At 37.6% G+C, this 20593-nt stretch overlaps 1 protein-coding gene across 15 annotated transcripts in view; it reads right to left on the bottom strand.

Annotated features, from left to right (window-relative positions):
• NRXN3 (neurexin 3) overlaps positions 1-20593 on the bottom strand; it is a 1706389-nt gene continuing 1685796 nt past the window's right edge. For 4 of the 15 annotated variants that reach the window (XR_004348667.1, XR_004348670.1, XR_004348668.1 and 1 more), the window contains 2 exons: positions 10272-10961; positions 1-3680 (listed from right to left, as the gene is read on the bottom strand). Coding sequence is in view for 11 of the 15 variants with exons in the window: in XM_032624309.1 (XP_032480200.1) it covers positions 2755-3680 (926 nt within the window). In the remaining 4 variants the exon portion in view is untranslated. The remainder of the gene's footprint in view (positions 3681-10271; positions 10962-20593) is intronic. The other 11 variants (XM_032624307.1, XM_032624308.1, XM_032624311.1 and 8 more) reach the window with 6 other exon arrangements.

Raw genomic sequence — 20593 nt, 5'->3', positions numbered from 1 at the left:
CAATATTTTTTCCAGAATACAATGCTTTTGTCATCTTACCTGTTCAGAAAAGTGTTTTCTCCCGGTTACTTTATCATAGCAGTCTAAATAATAATGCCTCAGTTGACAGACAATAATTGTTTAGCCCCCAAATATGTCACTTTTGATAAGCTTATATAAGTATTAGTAACTGGTTATAATATTTTATTTCACATGAACATGGTCCTAGATTACTTGGCTTTTAATTCGACATGACATATTTAGCCCCAGTACAAGGTCTTTTACCAAATGTTTGGAAAATAAAAATACATCATCATACAAGCTTTTGGAAGGAACATTTTATTGCTAAGCATATCCTTGAACTAAAATGCAAACGTGAAATGAAAGAGAAAAGGAAAAAGAAAAAGCAGTAACTTCACAACATCATAAAATAAATTCCTTAAGTCTGCTCATAAAACAACAGCAATATGATAGAAGCTCACGTACAGAATGCACATGTTCCCATAAAATTGTCCAAATAGAAACTTACACTAAAAGGAATATAATAAATGTATTTTTACTCAAATAAAAAATGTAAAGAAAGAAAGCAGGAAATCAGTTCACAAGACCTCAAGACTCCAAGAACAGCAATCTTTTACAGACATCGAGATATAATCAACTTCATATAGGTTGGGCCATTTAGGTTATCTAAATCGTGCTTTGATATCTCTTTATAAGCCTGTCTTTTTCAATGACAACAAAATAATCCAAAACTCTTAACACATTGAAATATCAGGTAATGAAGAACACCTCTTTCCATACATATTAGTAAAGGCTACCATCGTTTAGATTGCGTTTGCCCCACATCTTTAAGATACTTTTTCAAAGTCAAATATTCATGCAACTTACAAAAACCAGCAAGAGTAGATTTCTAAATCTAAACAGCTGATTGATTTTCATCTGTACAAAAGAAACTGTATGTATCTGACCCTCCAGAGAACACATTTCATTTTTGTGTGAATATTTGTCTTGCTTTGTCTCTTGCTTTTGGGATAGGTATGGCCACACAACAAGTTTATTGTTTTTCTGTACATCATTTCCTCTTTTCATAAAGAAAGACAACTGGAACATAAACCAAACAAACTGAAATAAACAAATAGAAAGGAAAGAACAGTTCTCAAAGCAGTATGTACACAGGTGGCTAAGGAATTATACCAGCAAAAATGTAGTAAAATATGTAAACAAAATCTGAGAAGATTTTTTATTCTCTTTGACACAGTTAACTGTGACAAAATTAAACTCACACTTCACATTTTAAGGTTTACTTTTTTGTCGTTTTGTTATTTTCTTTTAAAACAACATTCTCATTCCACTTCAAGATTTTAACAGTTTTCCTGTTTCAGTCATCCCATCAAACATACCATGATAAATATATCTGTATATATATTTATTTATATATATTATACTATTAAATTCCACTTTTTGTGTGTCACAGCAGCTTTATTCATTTATTATTTTTAGAAAAGATGGGTGAAGGGAGACGTGAGCAAATGGAAGGATAGAGTTATCCATAAATGTCAGGCTGCAAAATTAAATCACTAGGAAAAACATTATCATGTTGGGGGCAGGGAAAAAACTATGAATTCTGCACTCTGTCATGCCATGTTTGGCTTGTGTGACCTTTTGTGGTTCCATCACAAGTTGAACTCACCTATTGTCTGTTTTGATTCTTTAACAGACTTCTTGTATTGTCTTTTCTTTTATATTTGCATGCATTTCGATCAGTCACAGATCCAGCCCGCCCCCGTTCCCCTTCCCTAGGAAAGGCTCTGTTTTAGTTTATGGGGCTTTCTCCTTTACCACAATTTGGCTGGGCTCATGGACAGGAACAATATTGTTAAGTAAAGCCAATGGCTCTGATAAAACCAGCCCTAACCCCATCTGTTCAGGGTTTGGGTGGCAAATTCTGGAATTCGATCCTGAGGAACCAGCTTTTCAAATCAATATTATCATCCATCCCATGATTTTGCTATGTGTTCAGCAAAGCATCGCATAGGAAATAGACAACAGATTCTAGAAACGCCACAACCTGATATGTAGAGTGGACACCATGGTAGCTTTTGAGTTCATATGGCAATAGTCTCTCTTCTGTTTTCTGAGATTTTTTTTTTCTTCTTCTTAACTTATGTCCAGTTAGTCTCAAAAATTAAACAAATACCCAAAAGCCATTTTTTCCCCTCAGATCTTGAAAAGTTACGCACACACTGGCCAGACCCAGATAAGGGTGGGGTTTTTTTTGTTTCTGTTTTTAACTTTTTCTTTTCTTTTTTTTTGTTTTCGTTTTTTACATAATTAAACCAAAAAAAAACCAAAACCATTATTACAGTCAAGCTTCACAAACATTATTACAGACTCACTTGGAGTTATGGAACAAGTAAGCCATGAAGTCTTCTACCTTGGATGAAAGGTCCTAAAGAGAAGGAAGCTTCCAAGTCCACGAAAGTGGGGGGAGCCATCTGCTTGCTCCAGAGGGCAAAGTGTGTGCTTTATGACACAGCAGGGCAGAAAGAACTGTCTCCGAGCAGCGACTGAATCAAAGCAGCCATGGCTGAATCTTATAGGTAGGTACATCTTTGTGTGTGTTCTTTTAAAAATGATTTTCCCCACCATAGTCATGGTATACCCCATCTCATAGAACAGTTCTGACATCTGTGAAATCTCATTTTCCAAGTATTTATATATTTATATAGAAATAATCCTGTGTTTTAAATTCGCGTATCGTTAGCGGTGTCGTGTTTACACATAATACTCTTTGTCCTTGTTTTTCTGTTTCTTGTGGCCGCTCTTCGAGCTCTGCTGCTTCTCCTTGAGGAGCGTGCCATTGCTCTGCGCCGAGTTGCTGATGTAGTTCCGCGTCTCGTCCACTTGATAGGACCCCTCGTCCCTGTTCCTGTACTTGTACATGGCGTACAGGAGGATCAAGATGCAGAGGGCGGCAGCAGCCACAATGCCGACGACCATCCCTGTTGTACTGCTCGACTCCCGGATCACCTCTGAGGCCCCCGGAACCCGTCTGACTCCCGGCTCCGTGGGGTTTGCTGTGGGCACATGACGGAACATGGGGGAAGTAATTAGTGGGCTCTTCAGTTTGGTGCTGTCTAGCTCATAGGCAGTGGGCAACGGAAGCAAGACTATATCAGGCTGGGGTTTGAGATCACGGTTATTCATTTTGCCAGCTGGCAATTTGGGCACCATCCCAGACGAGGAGGAAGCTGTGAAGCGGATCAGCTCAGGGGACAAAGATGTGGTAGTAGTCCTACTAGTTTCGGAGACTTTGTTAGGTCTAAAGTCCTTGGATTCCCACTTGGGCGCATGTGCTTTGTAGCCACCTTCGAAGATTGAAGTGGAAAGACTCTTATCTGTTACCAAGGAGAAGGTGGTGTAAAAATCTTCATCATCAGTAGGGGGCAGGTTAGAGTCAAAGGTTTCCCCTGAGCCATACCCAGATATCACCAAGCCATCATCATCACAACCATCGCTGCCTTGGTCCGACAAGCAAGGTAACCCCGCCTCAGAGGTCATGGACAGGGAATCTTTGGTGGTCTCAATAATGGTGAGGAGGGGGCGAAAGGTAGGGGGGAGTGTAATGGAAGGTGCACGAGTAGCAATAGGAGGGGTAGCTAAAGGGTCTTCTACAAGAAGAGGGATAACTAATTCACCTCCTGGGATTGAAAAGAAAAAGAAAAACAGAATTAGTATATTTGTAGAAAAGCAATTCACAGCCACACTCAATGAATGCATGTATAGTTCATAGGTTACACCTCAGAAATTATAATAAAATGACTTGGATCCACATATGGATCCTCTCTACTTCTAGGCTGATTATTGGGCTATACTTCTAGCCCATTATATGCCTCTTGCCATCAAAACCTGAAATCCTTAGATCGGGGGCTTAGATTTTTTTTTTTTTTTTTTTTTGCGGTATGCGGGCCCTCTCACTGTTGTGACCTCTCCCGTTGTGGAGCACAGGCTCTGGACGCGCAGGCTCAGCGGTCATGGCTCACGGGCCCAGCCGCTCTGGGGGGCTTAGATTTTTAAAGATACTCTCAAGTAATTATTTAGATAGAACTCAAATAGGCTTTTTCCAGGATCTGCTTATGGGATAATGACCTTCACCTATACTATTGCAAATACTGACCATGAAAATTATGTGTTTGTGTGTGTGTGTGTGTGTGTGTGTGTGTGTGTGTACGTACATGCACATATGCATGTGATTAATCTGTGAGCCATAGCATTTCCTTATTTTTTTCTTGGGTTTCTATTTATTTGCTCCCATTAGGATGAGAATGACATATTTTCCATGTCACTGAGATCAAGATTAAGGAGTATAAAAGAGCTCATCTTTAGTATTTTAAGTTACTACCTTTTATTTCACATTTATCACGTGCAGTCTTCATTTACTATATGCTAAGTAAGGGAAACTTACAGTAGGTTGAAAATGTTCATCTAACAAGCCCATCTCGATTATGCTTTTCCAGAAATTCCCCTGACTATAAAACAACAACTTGTTTTGCATTGGTCTAGTATTATATTTATATATTGCTTTTATGCTATATGTAATATATACTGAGCAGACACTAGATTTTAAGAATACCCAGCCTACATATCCATGACTTACTGGAAACTTACTTTTAGATTCAGAAATGTAGAGATAGCAAAGTAGTTTTTAAAATCAGTGATTCCTTTTTCCAATTTGGATTCCTTTTATTTCTTAGAATGGCAGATATTTATCAGTTTACCCACAGACCCTAGTTATTGCACTTATAAACATACAAGGACTAGGTCAGGAAAGGAAGTTCAGAATAGTTCACTAAATCATAGTGCCCTGCAAATTATGGTCACCACAAATATTCTGTGGTGGGTGTTACTCACCTAATTGTAGGGCCAAGCTTATTATTCATGTATGTAAGCAAGATAATCAGTCTTCAGTCTCTCCTGTGTTTTTTACAGTGTTATTTTCAAACAGAGAAAGAATCGAGAAGTCACAGTTCATGTCTCTTCATTAAATTTATTTTAAAAATTATTCCAACTGTTGTTTTTAAAAATCCTCTAGTAGGGATGGCATGATATGTCCCTGACCCAGTTAGTCAGACAGTTGAGATGATAATACGATATTATGGTTGAAGTCTTCTTTCTGACCTGCTGCACGTAAACTGTCCAGGTTTCAGGTGTGCTAACAAAAAGCCTCCTGAAAAGAAAGCTACTGCACACCTTCAGAGCACCAGAGAAGAACTGCTTGCACCACATCAGAAGCTTTTATTCTCTGCAGAGAGAAACTGAGTTGGGGAGCGTGGCAACGATGTACGTAATGCATATCTTAAGGAAGGGGAAGGGACAAGAGAGCACAGTACAGTCACCCCTGGCCTACCTGATGATGTTAGCACATGTGGGGAAATAAAACAAGAATCTTTCTGAGAATCTCAAGATGATATTTTAGTCTGTGCTTTAAGCCCCAAGCTTCTCTTCTAGTGCTCAGAGTTTGAAACTATTGAGCAAACCGATTTTTGCAGATTTGACAAAGCTTCAGACTTGCTTTCCTGGACAAGCATGCCTATTTTTTTTACATTGTGAAGATATGTAATTCATATATCTTGCAACTTAGTTAATGCATAATTTACATACGTTTGCTAATTTTTATAAATGGGATTTGGAACACAGGTCCCTAAAGGTAAGCCAGTCCTAAAACTAACCCTGAGTTACCTTTTCTTTTTATTCTTCTGGTAGGGAGGCCCTGAGTGTTATATTTAAGATGATATGTGGAAGAAGGCAGTGTCTGAGTAAGAAAAGAGCAGTGAGGAGAGAGGAGTGAAGCCTCATGCAGTCTGTTAAAGGTTCCCTAGGGATCGCTCAGGGATGATTTTACTTTCCTTTAGAGAACAAGACAGGGTTTTTGTACCCATCTCACCTAGAATGGGTGTCCTTTTCTGGAACAAATACCGAGAGTCATTTGCTTTTTAGGGCAAGGATAAAAATCAACCCATTGTTTATTAAGTGGAGAGTAAACTGGGATAAAGGACAAGGAATGACGGATTTGTTGGGAGGCAAAGTCCTGAAACAAATAATTAAATATAAAGGCAAATTGTTAGGTAGGATGCTAGTGTCCCTTTAAGTGAGATTAATATGTCTTCATGATTACAGAGTGGCATTCATTTGCAATTTTAGTGTACCATCTATGACACCCAACTGGAGTCTTACATTTGCCTTTTTTTTTTTACCCCCTTGTCTTTTTAATCCCAGCTAAAGCTTCCGCTGTGTCTTTGTTGTCAAAAATCTACAAAATCTACAAACTGTTCATTCTGCAGGTGAATCACTTCCACTTTCCTCTGCTATTCGCTTCTCATTCAACACCCTAATGTGAGTATCTCTCTTGGAGCAGAAAAAAAAAAAAGTGAAAATCATCCTTTTGATAAGGGGATGAAAAGAGGGTCTTGAAGCTCACTAATTTACAAAGAGCTTCTAAAAGGTTGGTGAGCCTTTAAGTGAAATGGTAAGAGCTTATTTCCAAACTAAAATGATGGGTATGCTGTTGCAGAGTTTAAATAACAGAATCTGTTAAAACTGCTAATCTTCAATTTCTTTGTCATTCTGTTATTAATCCTAGTAGCAGTGATAAAAATGATAAATGATGCCCCTGTCAGGGACACTTGAGCCCAAATCCTGGTAGTGTTTAATCAATGAAATCATAGGAACTTTCACAGCTCCCCTCTCCTGGCATCTCAAGGAATTGGAAAAATGTCTTTAATTTAAAAGGGAGTCCACTGGGATGTAGGAGTTGGTATTACAAAGGGGAATTAAAGTGAAAGTAGGGGGAAATTTTTGGGTAACTATAAACGTGGAAGATGCCTGGGACAAGTATGTGAGTTGGGGTGTATAGTCCATTTTAATATCAAATTCCATATTTAAGATTTAAGATGATTCTAGTGTCCTAGGAGGTCCAAGGGCACACATCATTTGAGATAAGGAGGTGAAGGATGTGTTTCTCCCATCATTAGATCCTTACTAGAAATGACTTAGATTGCAGAAGGCTATTTAAGATTTCATGTTTATTTGTACTAATCTAAAGTGAGTTTCCTCAGAAATGTTGGAGCAGCTGATAATTTTTTTTTCACTGCCCGAAGACCGTGAAATCAGTGATCTACCAGATGTCTATGCTTATGAAAGTCTTCATAGAAGCAACAAGCTTAAAGTCATAAGGGGTTGCAGGCAGAGTAATACAAAACCTGTAATCCATCACAACTCTAATTTCCTATTCCATCCCCAGAATTTTTCTTTGGTTTGGAATAAGAACTATCCATATTCCTTAAAGTTAGCATTTAAAATCAGGAATATATACCCTTTTTTGACAGGGTTGTGCTTTTCTTTAAACCAGAGAGATCACTAGGGATATAAAAGGTCTATTTTAGCCCTGAAGGCTGCCCTGCTTTTTTGTTTTATGAGTGTATTTATAGATATATAATTCATGTGTCTAGGGCTGATATTCAGCAAAAGGGGCTCTCTGCCATCGAAAAAGACAGTATATTAAAAATTTAATAGAACTCTTCTGAACTGTGAGAATGCTGTAGGTGATGGTGGTGTAGTGGGTCATCTGAAAAAGCAAGAAAAGCAGCATAAAGTTTCAATATGGCTCCAACCTTTGCCTCTCTGGAGACATCTGAGTGGAGGAAGTCACAAAAATACGAAAAACAATGACACTGAAGAGTGAGACTCTGGGAGAGGACACCGTGCTCCAATTCCTTGAATTTCTTTTATCTATATTTAGGTTCTTTACCTCATCTCTTATTTGCATTTTTCTCATTCTCTGCTGGGAAACTAACATACAATGGGGAGAAATCATCTTTTTCCCCACAAAATTAGTTATTGAATGATATTCATTTAGTTATTTGGTGCCACAGAAGTGTGTACTTGCAACACATCAATATCTGGAAGCTTGGAACCATGAAATTGTTCTGCATCCAGCCTCAGAAAAAATAGTCACAGACAGGCACAGCCAGTCCCTGGGGAGAAGACAGCAGAAAAACTCAAGTATCTCAAAGGGGCTTAACTTTTTAAGAGCATTTTAATGAGATGAAAATCTCCAGGTAGGACATTTCCCCCAGTTTATCTGAAATGGGTTTGAGTCTGAAAGGCTACAGATTCTATTTTTTTCAATATACACCCAGGTAAGATGAGCTATAGTCCCTTGATGTCATTATACATTGTAAAAGAAGGAATGTCTAGTGGAGTTTTTCATCTGCCTGTTGGTTAAAGACTTTGCCTCTGAAGTCACTCAGACGCAGGTTAGCATAACAGTTCTGTGGCTTACTAGCCATGAGTTGGTCAAATTTATTAAAATCTCTGTACAATGGGCATAATAACACAGCCTATCTCAAGCCACCAATGTGAATAATAATAATGCATGTTAATGTTAATGATAATGCATGTTAAGTATTTAGCACAGAAACTGCTACTCCAAAATTCTAGTTTCTAGTATCATTTCTACTAATATTTTGGGCCTATAAACACTGAAATCATTGATGACTTTTTTCTGACCTTTTTTTATGTAGTAGTCGTATGCTGAGGTATAATAATATAGGATCTAGATTATTAAGGCTATTTTATTTATTTATTTATTTTTTTTTTTTTATTTTTTTGCGGTATGCGGGCCTCTCACTGTTGTGGCCTCTCCCATTGTGGAGCACAGGCTCCAAACACGCAGGCTCAGCGGCCATGGCTCACAGGCCCAGCCGCTCCGCGGCATGTGGAATCCTCCCGGACCAGGGCACGAACCCGTGTCCCCTGCATCGGCAGGCGGACTCTCAACCACTGCGCCACCAGGGAAGCCCCTATTAAGGCTATTTTAAATGCAGAGTTTGAAGAATGATTTATAATAAGCCCAAGAGCTTGCATTTAAAATAAATGACAAGCCTTATATCAAATGGACTTATGGGTAGCATCCTCAACACAAATAAAAGCTTTCAATTCAATTAGATAAAATAGTCCATTTAGGAGATTCTTAGTTTTAAACCTAAAATATCATCCAACATGTCAAACAATATAAAATCATATAAACTGAGGCAGTTAAAGTACATTCATTGAAGCTGCTGGGCTGGAAACATATCCCTTATGCACTCTTCAGTTTGATATTTCTTTAACAGTAATACTAATACCTAAAACTAAAGTGAAGCAAGTAATCTCTTTATTTAAAAATTGTACAGCACTTCTTGCTGATCTTTTGTTTCCTGAAGTGATAAGGCAACATTGACCGAATACCTTTAAGGTCAAGGAGTGTTCTCACCGTAGAGTCATACAAAATGGCAATACCTACCTGAGATGTTTCCTAAATAAAACTTTAGATGGGAAAATCATCATGTTTCTTGTGGGTAGAATCTTAGGATCCTTTTAAAGCTTACCTGTTTAAATCCTTGAGAGAAATGGCAAATATTAATAGAAATGGAAGAGGAAAAAGAGAAAGAGAGAGAGAGATTTGGGTGCCTATTGTGTGCGGGTGTGCTTTCACCAGTAGTTTTATACTTTGGAAGGCATCATTATCATAGGACAATACTCTAAGCTCTGGGGTGCTTTCTCTATTCTCAGTAGAAGTGATTTTGTAGCTTGCCATGATGGTGATAGTTTAATCCTGGATAACCAAACTCTACCATAGTCACTTGAGAGTACCTTATTTCCCCTTTGCTGAAGGAAAATAAAATAAAGGACTGATTTCCCCAAATGCCTTCTAAGGAGTTAAATTAGGATGTATTACCACTGATAACATTTGCAGTTAACTCAACTAACTTTCTTCTGGAGTACAGGCCTCCTGTAGGTTGTATCCAATTTCATATCCCACTGTAGAGCCTACCATTGCTTTCAAGGCTTTAAAAGTTGGTTCAGGCAAAGAGGCCAGGCTTCCTTTGGATGGTGAGAACAATTTACCCACACCCTTCTACCAAGAGTAGAATTCACATTGATCCTTAGAAGCAATTCAGCACAAAATATAACAGTGAAAATTAAGCAAATAGACACAAATGAAATAAAATATTTAATGTTGTCTTCAAAATCACATAGTAGAAAAAAAAATCAACTTCAGGTTCAAAGTAAACTAGAGGGAAAGAGAGCAAATAACATCAACAAGGCATTCACAACATAAGGACAGAAAAGAAAAGTAAAAGCAAATAAAAAATAGAGGCTGTTTTAGGAAAAACAAAGAAATCATTTCCATATAGACAAAATAATTTAACTTAAAAAAAGCATATTGTATTAATTTATAGTCAACTTACATCAACAAATTGCCCGCATGTTTTTTGGCATGAAAGAAAAATTTACAAAAGAAAGTTGTGTAAGAATGCTCTTGGACAAATAGAATTGCCACATTCTTGTAACTTGCTTTTTTGTTGTCATTTCTTTAAAAACTTTTGAGCAAAATGTCTAATTTTTCAAATATAATAATTTACAACAGAGGATGATACAGGGAGGCAACAACACATACATCCACACCACATAACATGAAAAGAAAAAAAAATCTGCACTTTAACAAATTTCTTACTTTGAGGGGCTTGGGAGGGCATCAGTTTTGAATCTGAAATTATTCTGATTGCAATGATTTAAAAAAAAATTTTTTTAAACCTGTTTAATTTTATAATTTGCCTTTAAAAAAATCTATGAATCTCGAGCGTTTTGAATGAATTTCTGCATTATTATAGGTTCTCAGATATATATTTAATTTTAATTTTTTTTGCCTTTTTGACAAGTTTTAGACTTTCTTTAATTGAAGGGGATGGATGACAGCACATAAGTTTGAACAATGCTAAAGAAAGGAGGGGTATGGGAAGGAAAGATGCAGAAAGGGTAGGGTCATATCTATGAGTGTACTACACAAGAGATGAAGATGATGGGAGTAAATGTGTAAGTGAGTCGCCATGTCCATGTAAGGGCGGCACGGAGTGATCTAGCTGCATTAGAGCTTCTGGCTGTAAGGAAGGGATGGGCAATATACAAAAACAAATGAGCCTATACATGCCCATCTACAGAAATAAAGAACAGAACTCTAACACTGACAATCTCACACACCCTAAGCTGCAACTGCTTCAACATGCAATTACTCCAAAAATCATTACAGTTTCATTAAAGATTTTTAAATAATAAAAACAGTTAAACTTTTGTCCCTACTAAAAGTAGCCAAAATACATAAAATAATAATAGTAATACTTATAATAATGATCAAAAGGTTAAAAGCAAAAACAAGGAGACTAGATTTATGCATTCAAGTTGAACAACTTCATCGGCAGGCACACAGCCCCATCTAGAGTTAGGGGAGGGGGTGGAGATCTTCAAATCGAAAGACAAAGCTGTATAGGGAGCCCACTGGCTGGGTCATTCATGACTTCCTTATATAGAAAGGGTACTTTCTGAATGACATCACCTGTCTTCCCCATGCCACCCATGGTGCATGTGATTCTAGTGAGACTGGGTTTATTAGAAAGATGTGGATGTGGGGATTCTGCAGCTGAAGTTGTTCCACATTTAAAGAGGGAGTGGGGAAAAGTTGCAGAAAACAATTCATAACTTTTTTTTGTCATAGTTTTGGATAAAACCAAATCTAAAGATAAAGATCTAGCAATTAAAAAGAAACACACTGATATATATACAGATAGATATATATAATACAAAAAGCACTTAATTCCCAAACAAGAAGGGAGCAAAGAACGAAAAATAATTTAAAGAAAAGAGTATTTCATACACTTTCAGAGATGAACAACCAGATGCACACGCTGAGGAGGCACAGACAGAGCAGTCAGGGGACACTTTTTTTGTTGTTTTGTATTTTCTGACTTATTGATTCCCCTTTTGCTGGCAGCCAACATTAAAAACAAATGTTGCATTTTCTTTAAAAAGAAATTTTGCATTTTCTTTAAAAATGTTTTTTTTTATTTTGGTTTTGCTTCTCAAAAAAAAAATAAAAAGGGCGTGCAGTCTGGATGTACGTCATAAGTAGACATTTGAGAGAGAAGAAAGAGGCTCAGACTGACAAATGGGTAATTGTCTATTATCCTTTAACTGCAGGAATGTTAACCAAGTTAACACATGCTTAAAGTAAGTTGCATTTTTGGAAAATAGGAAAACAGACCAGCAAGTTAGGGTTGGGAAGAGGTCAGCAAGACAAAACCAACTTGAGAGTAGGAGAATGGTACTGGATTTAGTTTCATGCCTTTCCAGTAGGGGCAAAGGTCATCCCAAGGCCTTTTGCCAATGACATTCTTGTAAGCATGTGCATGTATATGTACACGTGTGTTGGGGCTTGAAGTAGAGCCTGTAGTGGCAGGAACTGAGGTAAAAATACACATGAGTTCATGGGTTCTGCTCTAGGAAACTTAGCCCATACTCATTCATAGCCTCAGAAGGTAAATTTTGTAAGACACAGAGGGGTTATAATTAATACTGCTCCATATACATGTTCTTGGGCTTGGCCAAATTGACAGGGCACATGGGTGACAACTGTGGTTAATTAAATGTACCTGATGAATGGACAGCTTTTTTTAGGTAATAGAGGCAAAACCCCCTCCACTCCTCCACTCTAAAGAGCACAGTGGCATAGCATTAGTAAACTAACTACAGGATAGTCAGGAAATGAGTGCGGCTTATTTGAAGCACATTGGGGGAAACTGCCAATCTTCTAGAGACCATGTGGGAAACAAAATGCTCGATTAAACCTTGAGAAAAGGAAAAAAGAGACAAACTGTGTTTGTGTGTGTGAAGATACTGTGGAAGGGACACGGGGAAGGAGGTTTTAGAAATGGCCTCAGCCTCTACTGGAAGAGATCACAAGAAGGACATTAAATATTTTATCCCCGTGAGAACATTAATGTTCAACCAAGGACTGGGAAACCCAGGTAGGCAAACCACAAAGGTAAGACACTTGAGAGCCCCTGGTTCTGAGCCAATTCCAACCACTTCTAAGAAATTTTTGGGGTGACTTTGACAAACAGAATAAATTGTGAGGATGAGTCAGACTTTTGTCCCTTATGGGATGCCCCTTTTATTATTTTATTTTAAAATAATTATAGTAATGTGTCCCCATGGGTCAGTCCGTACCAAGATTTTTAGTCTCTGGTTTTATGATGTTAATCATTATTCTAGGAACTTCACAAAGGGCAGCTGGGAGGTTTTAGGAGGAGGAAAAAAATCCCAACAATATAGGAAAAGAAAAACCCTTGTTGCCATTTAGTTAATTCTTTTGAATAATTATACTTTTAACATTGAATTTTATTGTATGAGAAGACCCTATAAATGTACAGATTGCCTCACAAGGCATCAAATTACTTCTGTAGGACACAGTTAGTTTTAATAACATTCACATGGGCTATTTTTTGTTTCATAGGCATTTTTTTAAAGTAGGAAACATAAGTGGTCTAAGTGTGAGACTTATAAAGAATAAGATATGTCTAGTGTATACATACTCCTGGAAAATAAGAGGTGTTTTGAGGAAGATACATCAGCCATTTGAGTCTCCTAAGGTTTCTACTGAGTACTTTACCTATTTCAAAATTGCCTGTTTTAAAACTCATACAAGTAGGACACCACTTACTTTCTGGAAATCACTGGCTAAACAATTGAACATACCAAAATTTATGGTTGTCACTTTGCAAATAAAATATGTATTTTTTAAATCCATGGAAGCCACAGTTTCAAATGAAGCAAACACAACACTATATCAGTGCCTACACATTTTTATAAGTCAACCATCAGTTAATATACACAAAGCTGATTTGATTTCTAATATAAGATAGAAAATAATATTGCCAGTAGCTCATAATCAGGTCACAACATCATTTTCATCTTTCATTACATATCTACACTAGGTTTTTATTACCAATAACTGCATGGTTCTGTATCTATGCCTCTACTGAGTGTTAAGAATGCTTTGGGGTTATATTTGCCATTGAGAACAAATAATACAATAATTTGACTTGAAACAGCATATTTTGATGGGACCATTTTTATCCCACCATGTCCAAATAACCCTGTCTAAATGCAAAATCAGACTTTTAAGAACATCAAATGCAATAAGATGGAATTACTCAGAATGCATCTTGGAAAGTGCACTCGTTTCAAAGAAATATGTTTCTAAACTGCCTGGGGTTGTGCCTGAGAAGCTGGAAGAATACTCAAAGAACTCAAGGTGCAAACCCGCCTCTCTGGGAGAGTGAGTCCGGCTTGATAAGGACATTGTCTTCAGTGTGCACAGGTGAGGTTCAAGAGGAAGGTCCAAATGAATTATTTTGCATAACATTAAATATTTTAAATTTGTCATTGAAAGTACTGGAAAGAGGAAGGAAGAGGCAACCTCCTTGGGAATCAGAGTACAACACCAGGGAAAGACAAAAAATTGTAATCAGGGAAGGCTAAAAAGGAGTCTGGAGAACAAATACTTAATGAGAATTTTCAAGATCTTTGCATCGGGTATACGAGATAAATCTCTTCATCATCTGTCCCTCCTATGAAATACACAAAATCCTTTTCCTTGATTGATATGTTATGCGTCTGTGGGATGAAGGGAGGGATTCTTCTGAGAGAATCAATGGCTCAGTTCTGAATCATGGTTTGGCTTAGAAGAAAACAGAGACACTATGCCTGGATGTCAAATCCTAGTAATGTGAGGATGGCTGTCACCTGTGTTACAAAATGAGTCCTGAGTTTACCCTGACTTCTCACAACCTCTTCCTCAGACATGGGTGATGCTCAGAGAAAGAGTGAAGACTGCTTCAAACATGGTATTTGTCTCTAAATAAAAAATTTAACATTTTCTTTTTAATGCTGAACAAAAATGTCCCAAGTAAGTTCTTGTACTATCTGTTCCCAAACATTTTACAAACCTAATTACAGTAAATAGGGAGAAAGAGAAAAACTAAACCTCCAAGATGGAAAAGAGTACAGAACACCATCAAGCCCAATACTTAGAACTGTATTTCTGTATCAGTGATCTGCTTGCCCAATTGAGAGTAACTTTTCATACTTAAGAATATTCACAAGGATGGATAAAACATTACAAAAGGTAGTATTGCATTTTCAAACCTGGTAGAATAGGATGTTTACACATGGAAGGACCTTACATTAATGACTTCCTTCCCTATGTATTTACGAAACCCTTAACTTGTATCTGTAATTCTGTCCCCAAATCTCCATTCCTTCTTGTGAACCTACTGCGTCCTGTACAGATTGTTACTGGCTCCAACACCCCACTGCACTTAATTTGTTTTCTTCTCAGTTTCAGCTACACTCAGAACTTTAGGACAAGAATAGCATCTTTCTATCTTCATTTTTCCTACCAACCAGAATACTAATAATCACTCAAACATTTATTGATTGAACTAATGAATGAATAAATTAATTAATATCATTAATTGCTTTTTTTTTTTAACCCCACACTAGCTTAGACCTTGCATAAATGCATTAAAATCTTACATCACCAAAGTGGCTCACCTTGTACCTGAAATCTAGTATATGGGATAGAAACTAAATTTAGAGTCTGGAGACCTAAATTCCAGTCTTGGTTGTATCACCTACTATGCTAGCTTGTTAGGACACTGAAAAAGTCAGTTAACCTCCCTGAGCTTGTCTTTTCATGTGTAACATGGCGATTATAATGGCTGGTCAATTAACCTACCTCAAAGGGTAAGTTTATACAACTGAGATTTTGAATCTGAAAGTGTTTATAAATTATAAAGAGCTCTTCAAATGTTTGTTACTATTTTCTTCAAAGTTGACCACAGCATCAGCTATAAGGGTTTCATATTCAGAGAAGGCTGACTCTCAGACAATTGAGATTAGTGCTACTCTGAGTGGGATGCTTGGAGCATCTGCTTCAGCATCAAACAAATAATAACCTCAGTCAAAAACCCTAACCCAAGTAGCCACTATTACTACCTCTCTTTAACCCCTGTTCCTACCCCTCCAATAGTGCTAAGTTCTTAAAGCTTGATTAGTTCATCTTTTAGTGGTGAATTTTTGTTATATATGTATGTAATTTTACAGTTACTTTGTTTCACTCTTCTGTGGGTTAGAGTTAAGCTCTGAAGAGGTCATATTGAGATATGTTTTCATAGGAGCCGTTCCTCTCAAACCACATGACTTGAGACAAGTCTCTCACTCCTCACCCCAACCCCTGGAGTCTCAGTTTGCTCATTTATAAAATCAGGAAGATTCATCCTTCCAGCTCACATATGTATGTAAATTTAAGTAAAATTACTTTGGAAACTATGAAATATCCAATTCAAATGCGAGAAGATGTTATTCGCTATATTCTATGAGTTCAGCATTACTTGGTGCTACTGAAGAGACCAAAGAGGATGGTGACAAGGGTGGAACTCTCATCAAATTCCCTTGGAAAACATATCCCAACAGGCATTAGAACTGTGGGGTAAGATAAGGATATGAGGGAATGGAGGGTCGACGTAGTATTTTAGCTCTTTTCTGCCAAAAGAGTTAATGCTGGTTAAGATACACAAAAGGGAAAATTCAATTAAAAAATTTCCAGGAATTAATATTCTTATTTTCATTTGTTTTAATGGTAATCAGGTAGTAGTATAAGTAAGTCTTTCTTCACTCAGGATATTATAAACTCCTTGATGCACAAGCTGAATCTTTATAATTATTTTGTGTTTTTTAATCCACCTAACACAGAGCAGGGACACCACAGGTCTTCAGTACATATTTGTTGAATTGAACTACAGAAATAGAGCAGCTTGCAGCACTTGGATCCTGCTTTGTGAAGTGGGTGGGATTCAAAAAAGTTATCCTTGTTGGCACTGATTTATTTAATCAAGAGTTATCTTCATCGAATATCTTCATGAAGTAAAACAAAGAGAAAGAGCGGTGTAAACAGAGCTTAAAGCCATGAACTTAGTAACTGCTCTCCTTTCCTTAACCTTGCTTCTCTGTGGATTTTTAGGACCAATATATGCATATGGCTCATTATTTGCAAACTATTAGGTCCTTATAATTCTATTAAAGTCCAAGACAGTAGGTAATATAAAAGATTTATTTTATCCATATAAATATGACCTGTGTGCCAGTCAGAAATGAAAGCTCTGTCTGAAATACTTTCTTCCTTTAGCTTGAATAGCCCAAGATTTTTCCAACTTTCCTCTTCCTGTTCTGACCCTTTATCTCTCCATTTCATGGCTGGTCCCAGGTATGGCCCTAGGCTGGGTGATCCTATCCTGCCCCTTGGCTGTAAAGACCTGCCATCTATATGACTATGATTTGCAGTTCAAACCTCCTCTCAGATTCCAATTTCCCATATCCAACTGTCTACTCAACGTTTCTACTTCAGTATCTAAGGGGCACCTTAAATTCAAAATGGCTAAAAGAGAACTTTGGACTTTGCTCTCCTCCTAAACTTGTACCTCTCCTAGGTTTCCCATCTTTTGGGTTTGACCCAGGTGTACAAGCCCCTAATTAGTCATGATATTTGAGCCCCTGCCCCAACTCAACTCCACATATCCAGTGTACCAGGAAGTTCTGTGTACTCTACTTTGGAAACAAATTCCTCACGTTGACTTTCTCCCACTGCCATCACCCAAGTCCTAAAGTAAGCCACCATGATTCCTTGCCTGGACTCTGCAATAGCCTCCCAATTGATCTCCCCACCTCCACTTCTGGCTCCCTAAAATCCATTCTCCATAATGAAGTCAAAGTGATCTTTAAAAAGTACACTATATAAAACAGATCAAGTCACTGTCTTGCTTCAGATCCTCAAAGGTTGAATTCTCCAAACCCAGATTCTGTACCGTGACCCACTGTGAAAGTCCCCTGTGATCTGCTAGCTGCCTACCACTCCCATCTCATCTCCTACAGCTGCCCCTGACCCACGATGTCTCAGACTTTGGCCATATTCTCTAGCTTCCCTTCCAAGAACACTCCTTTTCTTATTCTTTGCCTGCCTTGTTCCTTCTGACGGTTCAGGTCTCTCCTCCAATTTTACTCCTCAGAGAGGTCCTCCGTGACTTCCATAGTACACAAACTGCTTGCTAACCGATCGTCCTCTCATGATTCTCTGTGTAGTATTTACTAGCTGTTTCATGCCCATTTATTTATGGAATATAAGCTCCATGAGAGCGAAGACTTTGTCTCATTCTCCACTGTACTTGAAGCAGTGCTGGACACTTGGTAAGAGCTCAGGAAATCACTGTTTGGTGAAGGAACAATGCCTCTAATAGCCTGAAAACACCTTGTAAAGGGAGGCCAGTCTACTTTTCTCTCTCGCAGACCTCCGTAGCTCCAAGCACGGTGCTATTCCCATGGGAGGTGTTGAGTAAATGGTTTGTAAACTAACTGTTGAAGCATTGCATCCTCTATTCTGTTTCACTTTCTTTTACTCTACTCTAAACCAGATGGGATTTCCCTGAATTCTAGCTAGCAGTTCCAATGCAAATTGGACCGTCTCACCCACAGCTGGCTTAAAAAGCCTTCCGAAAAAAACACATCACTATCTAACTCATTCTCCCTCTCGTAAACTGGTGCTGGGATGTTTATTAAAAACTCAGGCTTTCTTTTGCAGTTGTGAAAGCTAAAGATAAAATAAACAGAAGAGTCAGGTCTACAGCTGCCAGACTTTGATGCATGTCTTCAGGCAATAGGAAGGAATGGACCAAACAAATTATCAGTGGGAGGACTGGTGATCAGGGTAGTGAAAATGTACTTGGTTATGTTTGCCTGTTGTGGCCCTACAGCCACTGACAGCAGAACCCAGCAGTAGTGGGATCTTTTTCCTGAATTCATACCATGACATGTTATGAATGTATTTTTAGAGTAATAAATTATTCAAGAAGGTTTATTTTGCTTCTGTTTTCCACAAAAGCTCATCTGTCATTATGACCAGAATTCTGATCATTTTATTTGTGCTGGTGTTATTTTGGCGGTAGCAGCTGGGCATTCTACCTGTTGCCTCCTCTCTGCAGGGCCCTTAAGTTCCCTACGCTGTCCACGAGAAATAGCTGAACTTGACGACATGTTACAATAAAATTCACCATATCTTGAAAACACCCTCTTTTCCCCTAAGATCCATCTTCATTGTAAGGAATGTACAGTGTTCATAAATCAGTAACACCAAGGCATTTTTATACTCAGTGGAAATTAGTACTATGCAAACAATATGAAAAGCTTGCTCAAGACTCATGCATTTGACATCAAGATGATGTACCGTGATTGCATGGCTTTGACTGTGTCTGACCTGAGCCTCAAGCAGCTGATTTACCAGAGAGAAGAACGCTACAGAGGTGCCTGCATGTGCAAGACACATATCATGAGATTTATTTTTAATTTTTGTAAGCGGAACTACTGTAGATTAGAGAGAAGCTATGATAAATTCCCTAGTCATTCCAAAAACTCAATGCACGTGAGCCTCTAGATTAGTAAAGATACATGCTTAGAGACAAATGCGTATGATCAAATGGTTGACGTAGTGATCCCCCCAAATATGAGAAAAGAGAAAGAAAATATAAATTATAGTTTTATAGTTAAAACACTAAATTAACCAGAAGCCTACTTCTAGAGGGACATGTTCTTAAGTTATTGAGAACCTATTCTCTGCCAGATATTGTATTAAGCACCTTAAATATTTAATTTCACTTAATCATTTCAATTACCTCTTACATTATCCGCAAACTTGGGCTGAAAGAAGTTAATTTGCTCAAAGTATACATCTAGGAAGTTGAATAGCCATGACTAAACTCAATGCTATATATTTTACATTAAACCACAATGCCACTGCAAACCACGATGTTTTTAAATATTCAGTTCTCGGTGAGTATGGGAAATTATAAACAAGCTAATCTTTAGGCACAACTACAATTTCCACAGGAGATCCCAGGATTTCCGCAGATTTATTTCAAACTCTTATGCCCTTGAAATCATTATTGCACAATGAGATATTCAGAGGCTCTGAGGGTTTTTTTTGGTACAATCTCAGGTCATTTAAGCCAGACCTACTAAATCAGTCTCTGCTGGGGTTAGTGGGGATGGGATGACAGGCAGTGTCTGATTATTTGCTTTTTTTTAAGTTCTCCAAAGTCACGTTGAGCTCATAATCAAAAGACCTGGACTAAATCCAGGCTGTGACCCACTATGACCTTGAATTAAGCCATAACTTCTCTTGTTAGTAAGATGGAGATAAACTTCACTGGATGTTGAATTAATAGAAGGAGATGCTAGCTGTATCAGCACTTTATAAAATGCACATATATACATACACACACATATACATGCTTTCAGAAATGTTATAAGAATAATAATTCTCTTACTGGCACATTGAAAACTACTTAATAATTACTAATACATTAATTTTAGGACCACACAATAAAAGTTTTTGGATATTCCACCTGGTCTAAATGTAATGTGGTGGATGCTTCAGTTATCTATGAAGTACCTATCAAAATAGTCTAAATGATTTGATTCCTTTGCTATTTTCCTGAGTTATCAAATTACAAATGCTCTCTGAATATCTCTGTCCCATACTGTTTCCTTTCATACTATATCCTAATCCATCATTGACTCCATGCAAAAAATTTTTTAAAAGCGCTATAAACCAACAGTTGGAGAATCT

The sequence above is a fragment of the Phocoena sinus genome, chromosome 2 (assembly GCF_008692025.1).
Source record: "Phocoena sinus isolate mPhoSin1 chromosome 2, mPhoSin1.pri, whole genome shotgun sequence".
Classification (NCBI taxonomy): domain Eukaryota; kingdom Metazoa; phylum Chordata; class Mammalia; order Artiodactyla; family Phocoenidae; genus Phocoena; species Phocoena sinus.
The sequence above is the reverse complement of the archived record's forward strand: the minus strand, read 5'-3'. Positions and strand labels throughout refer to the sequence as shown.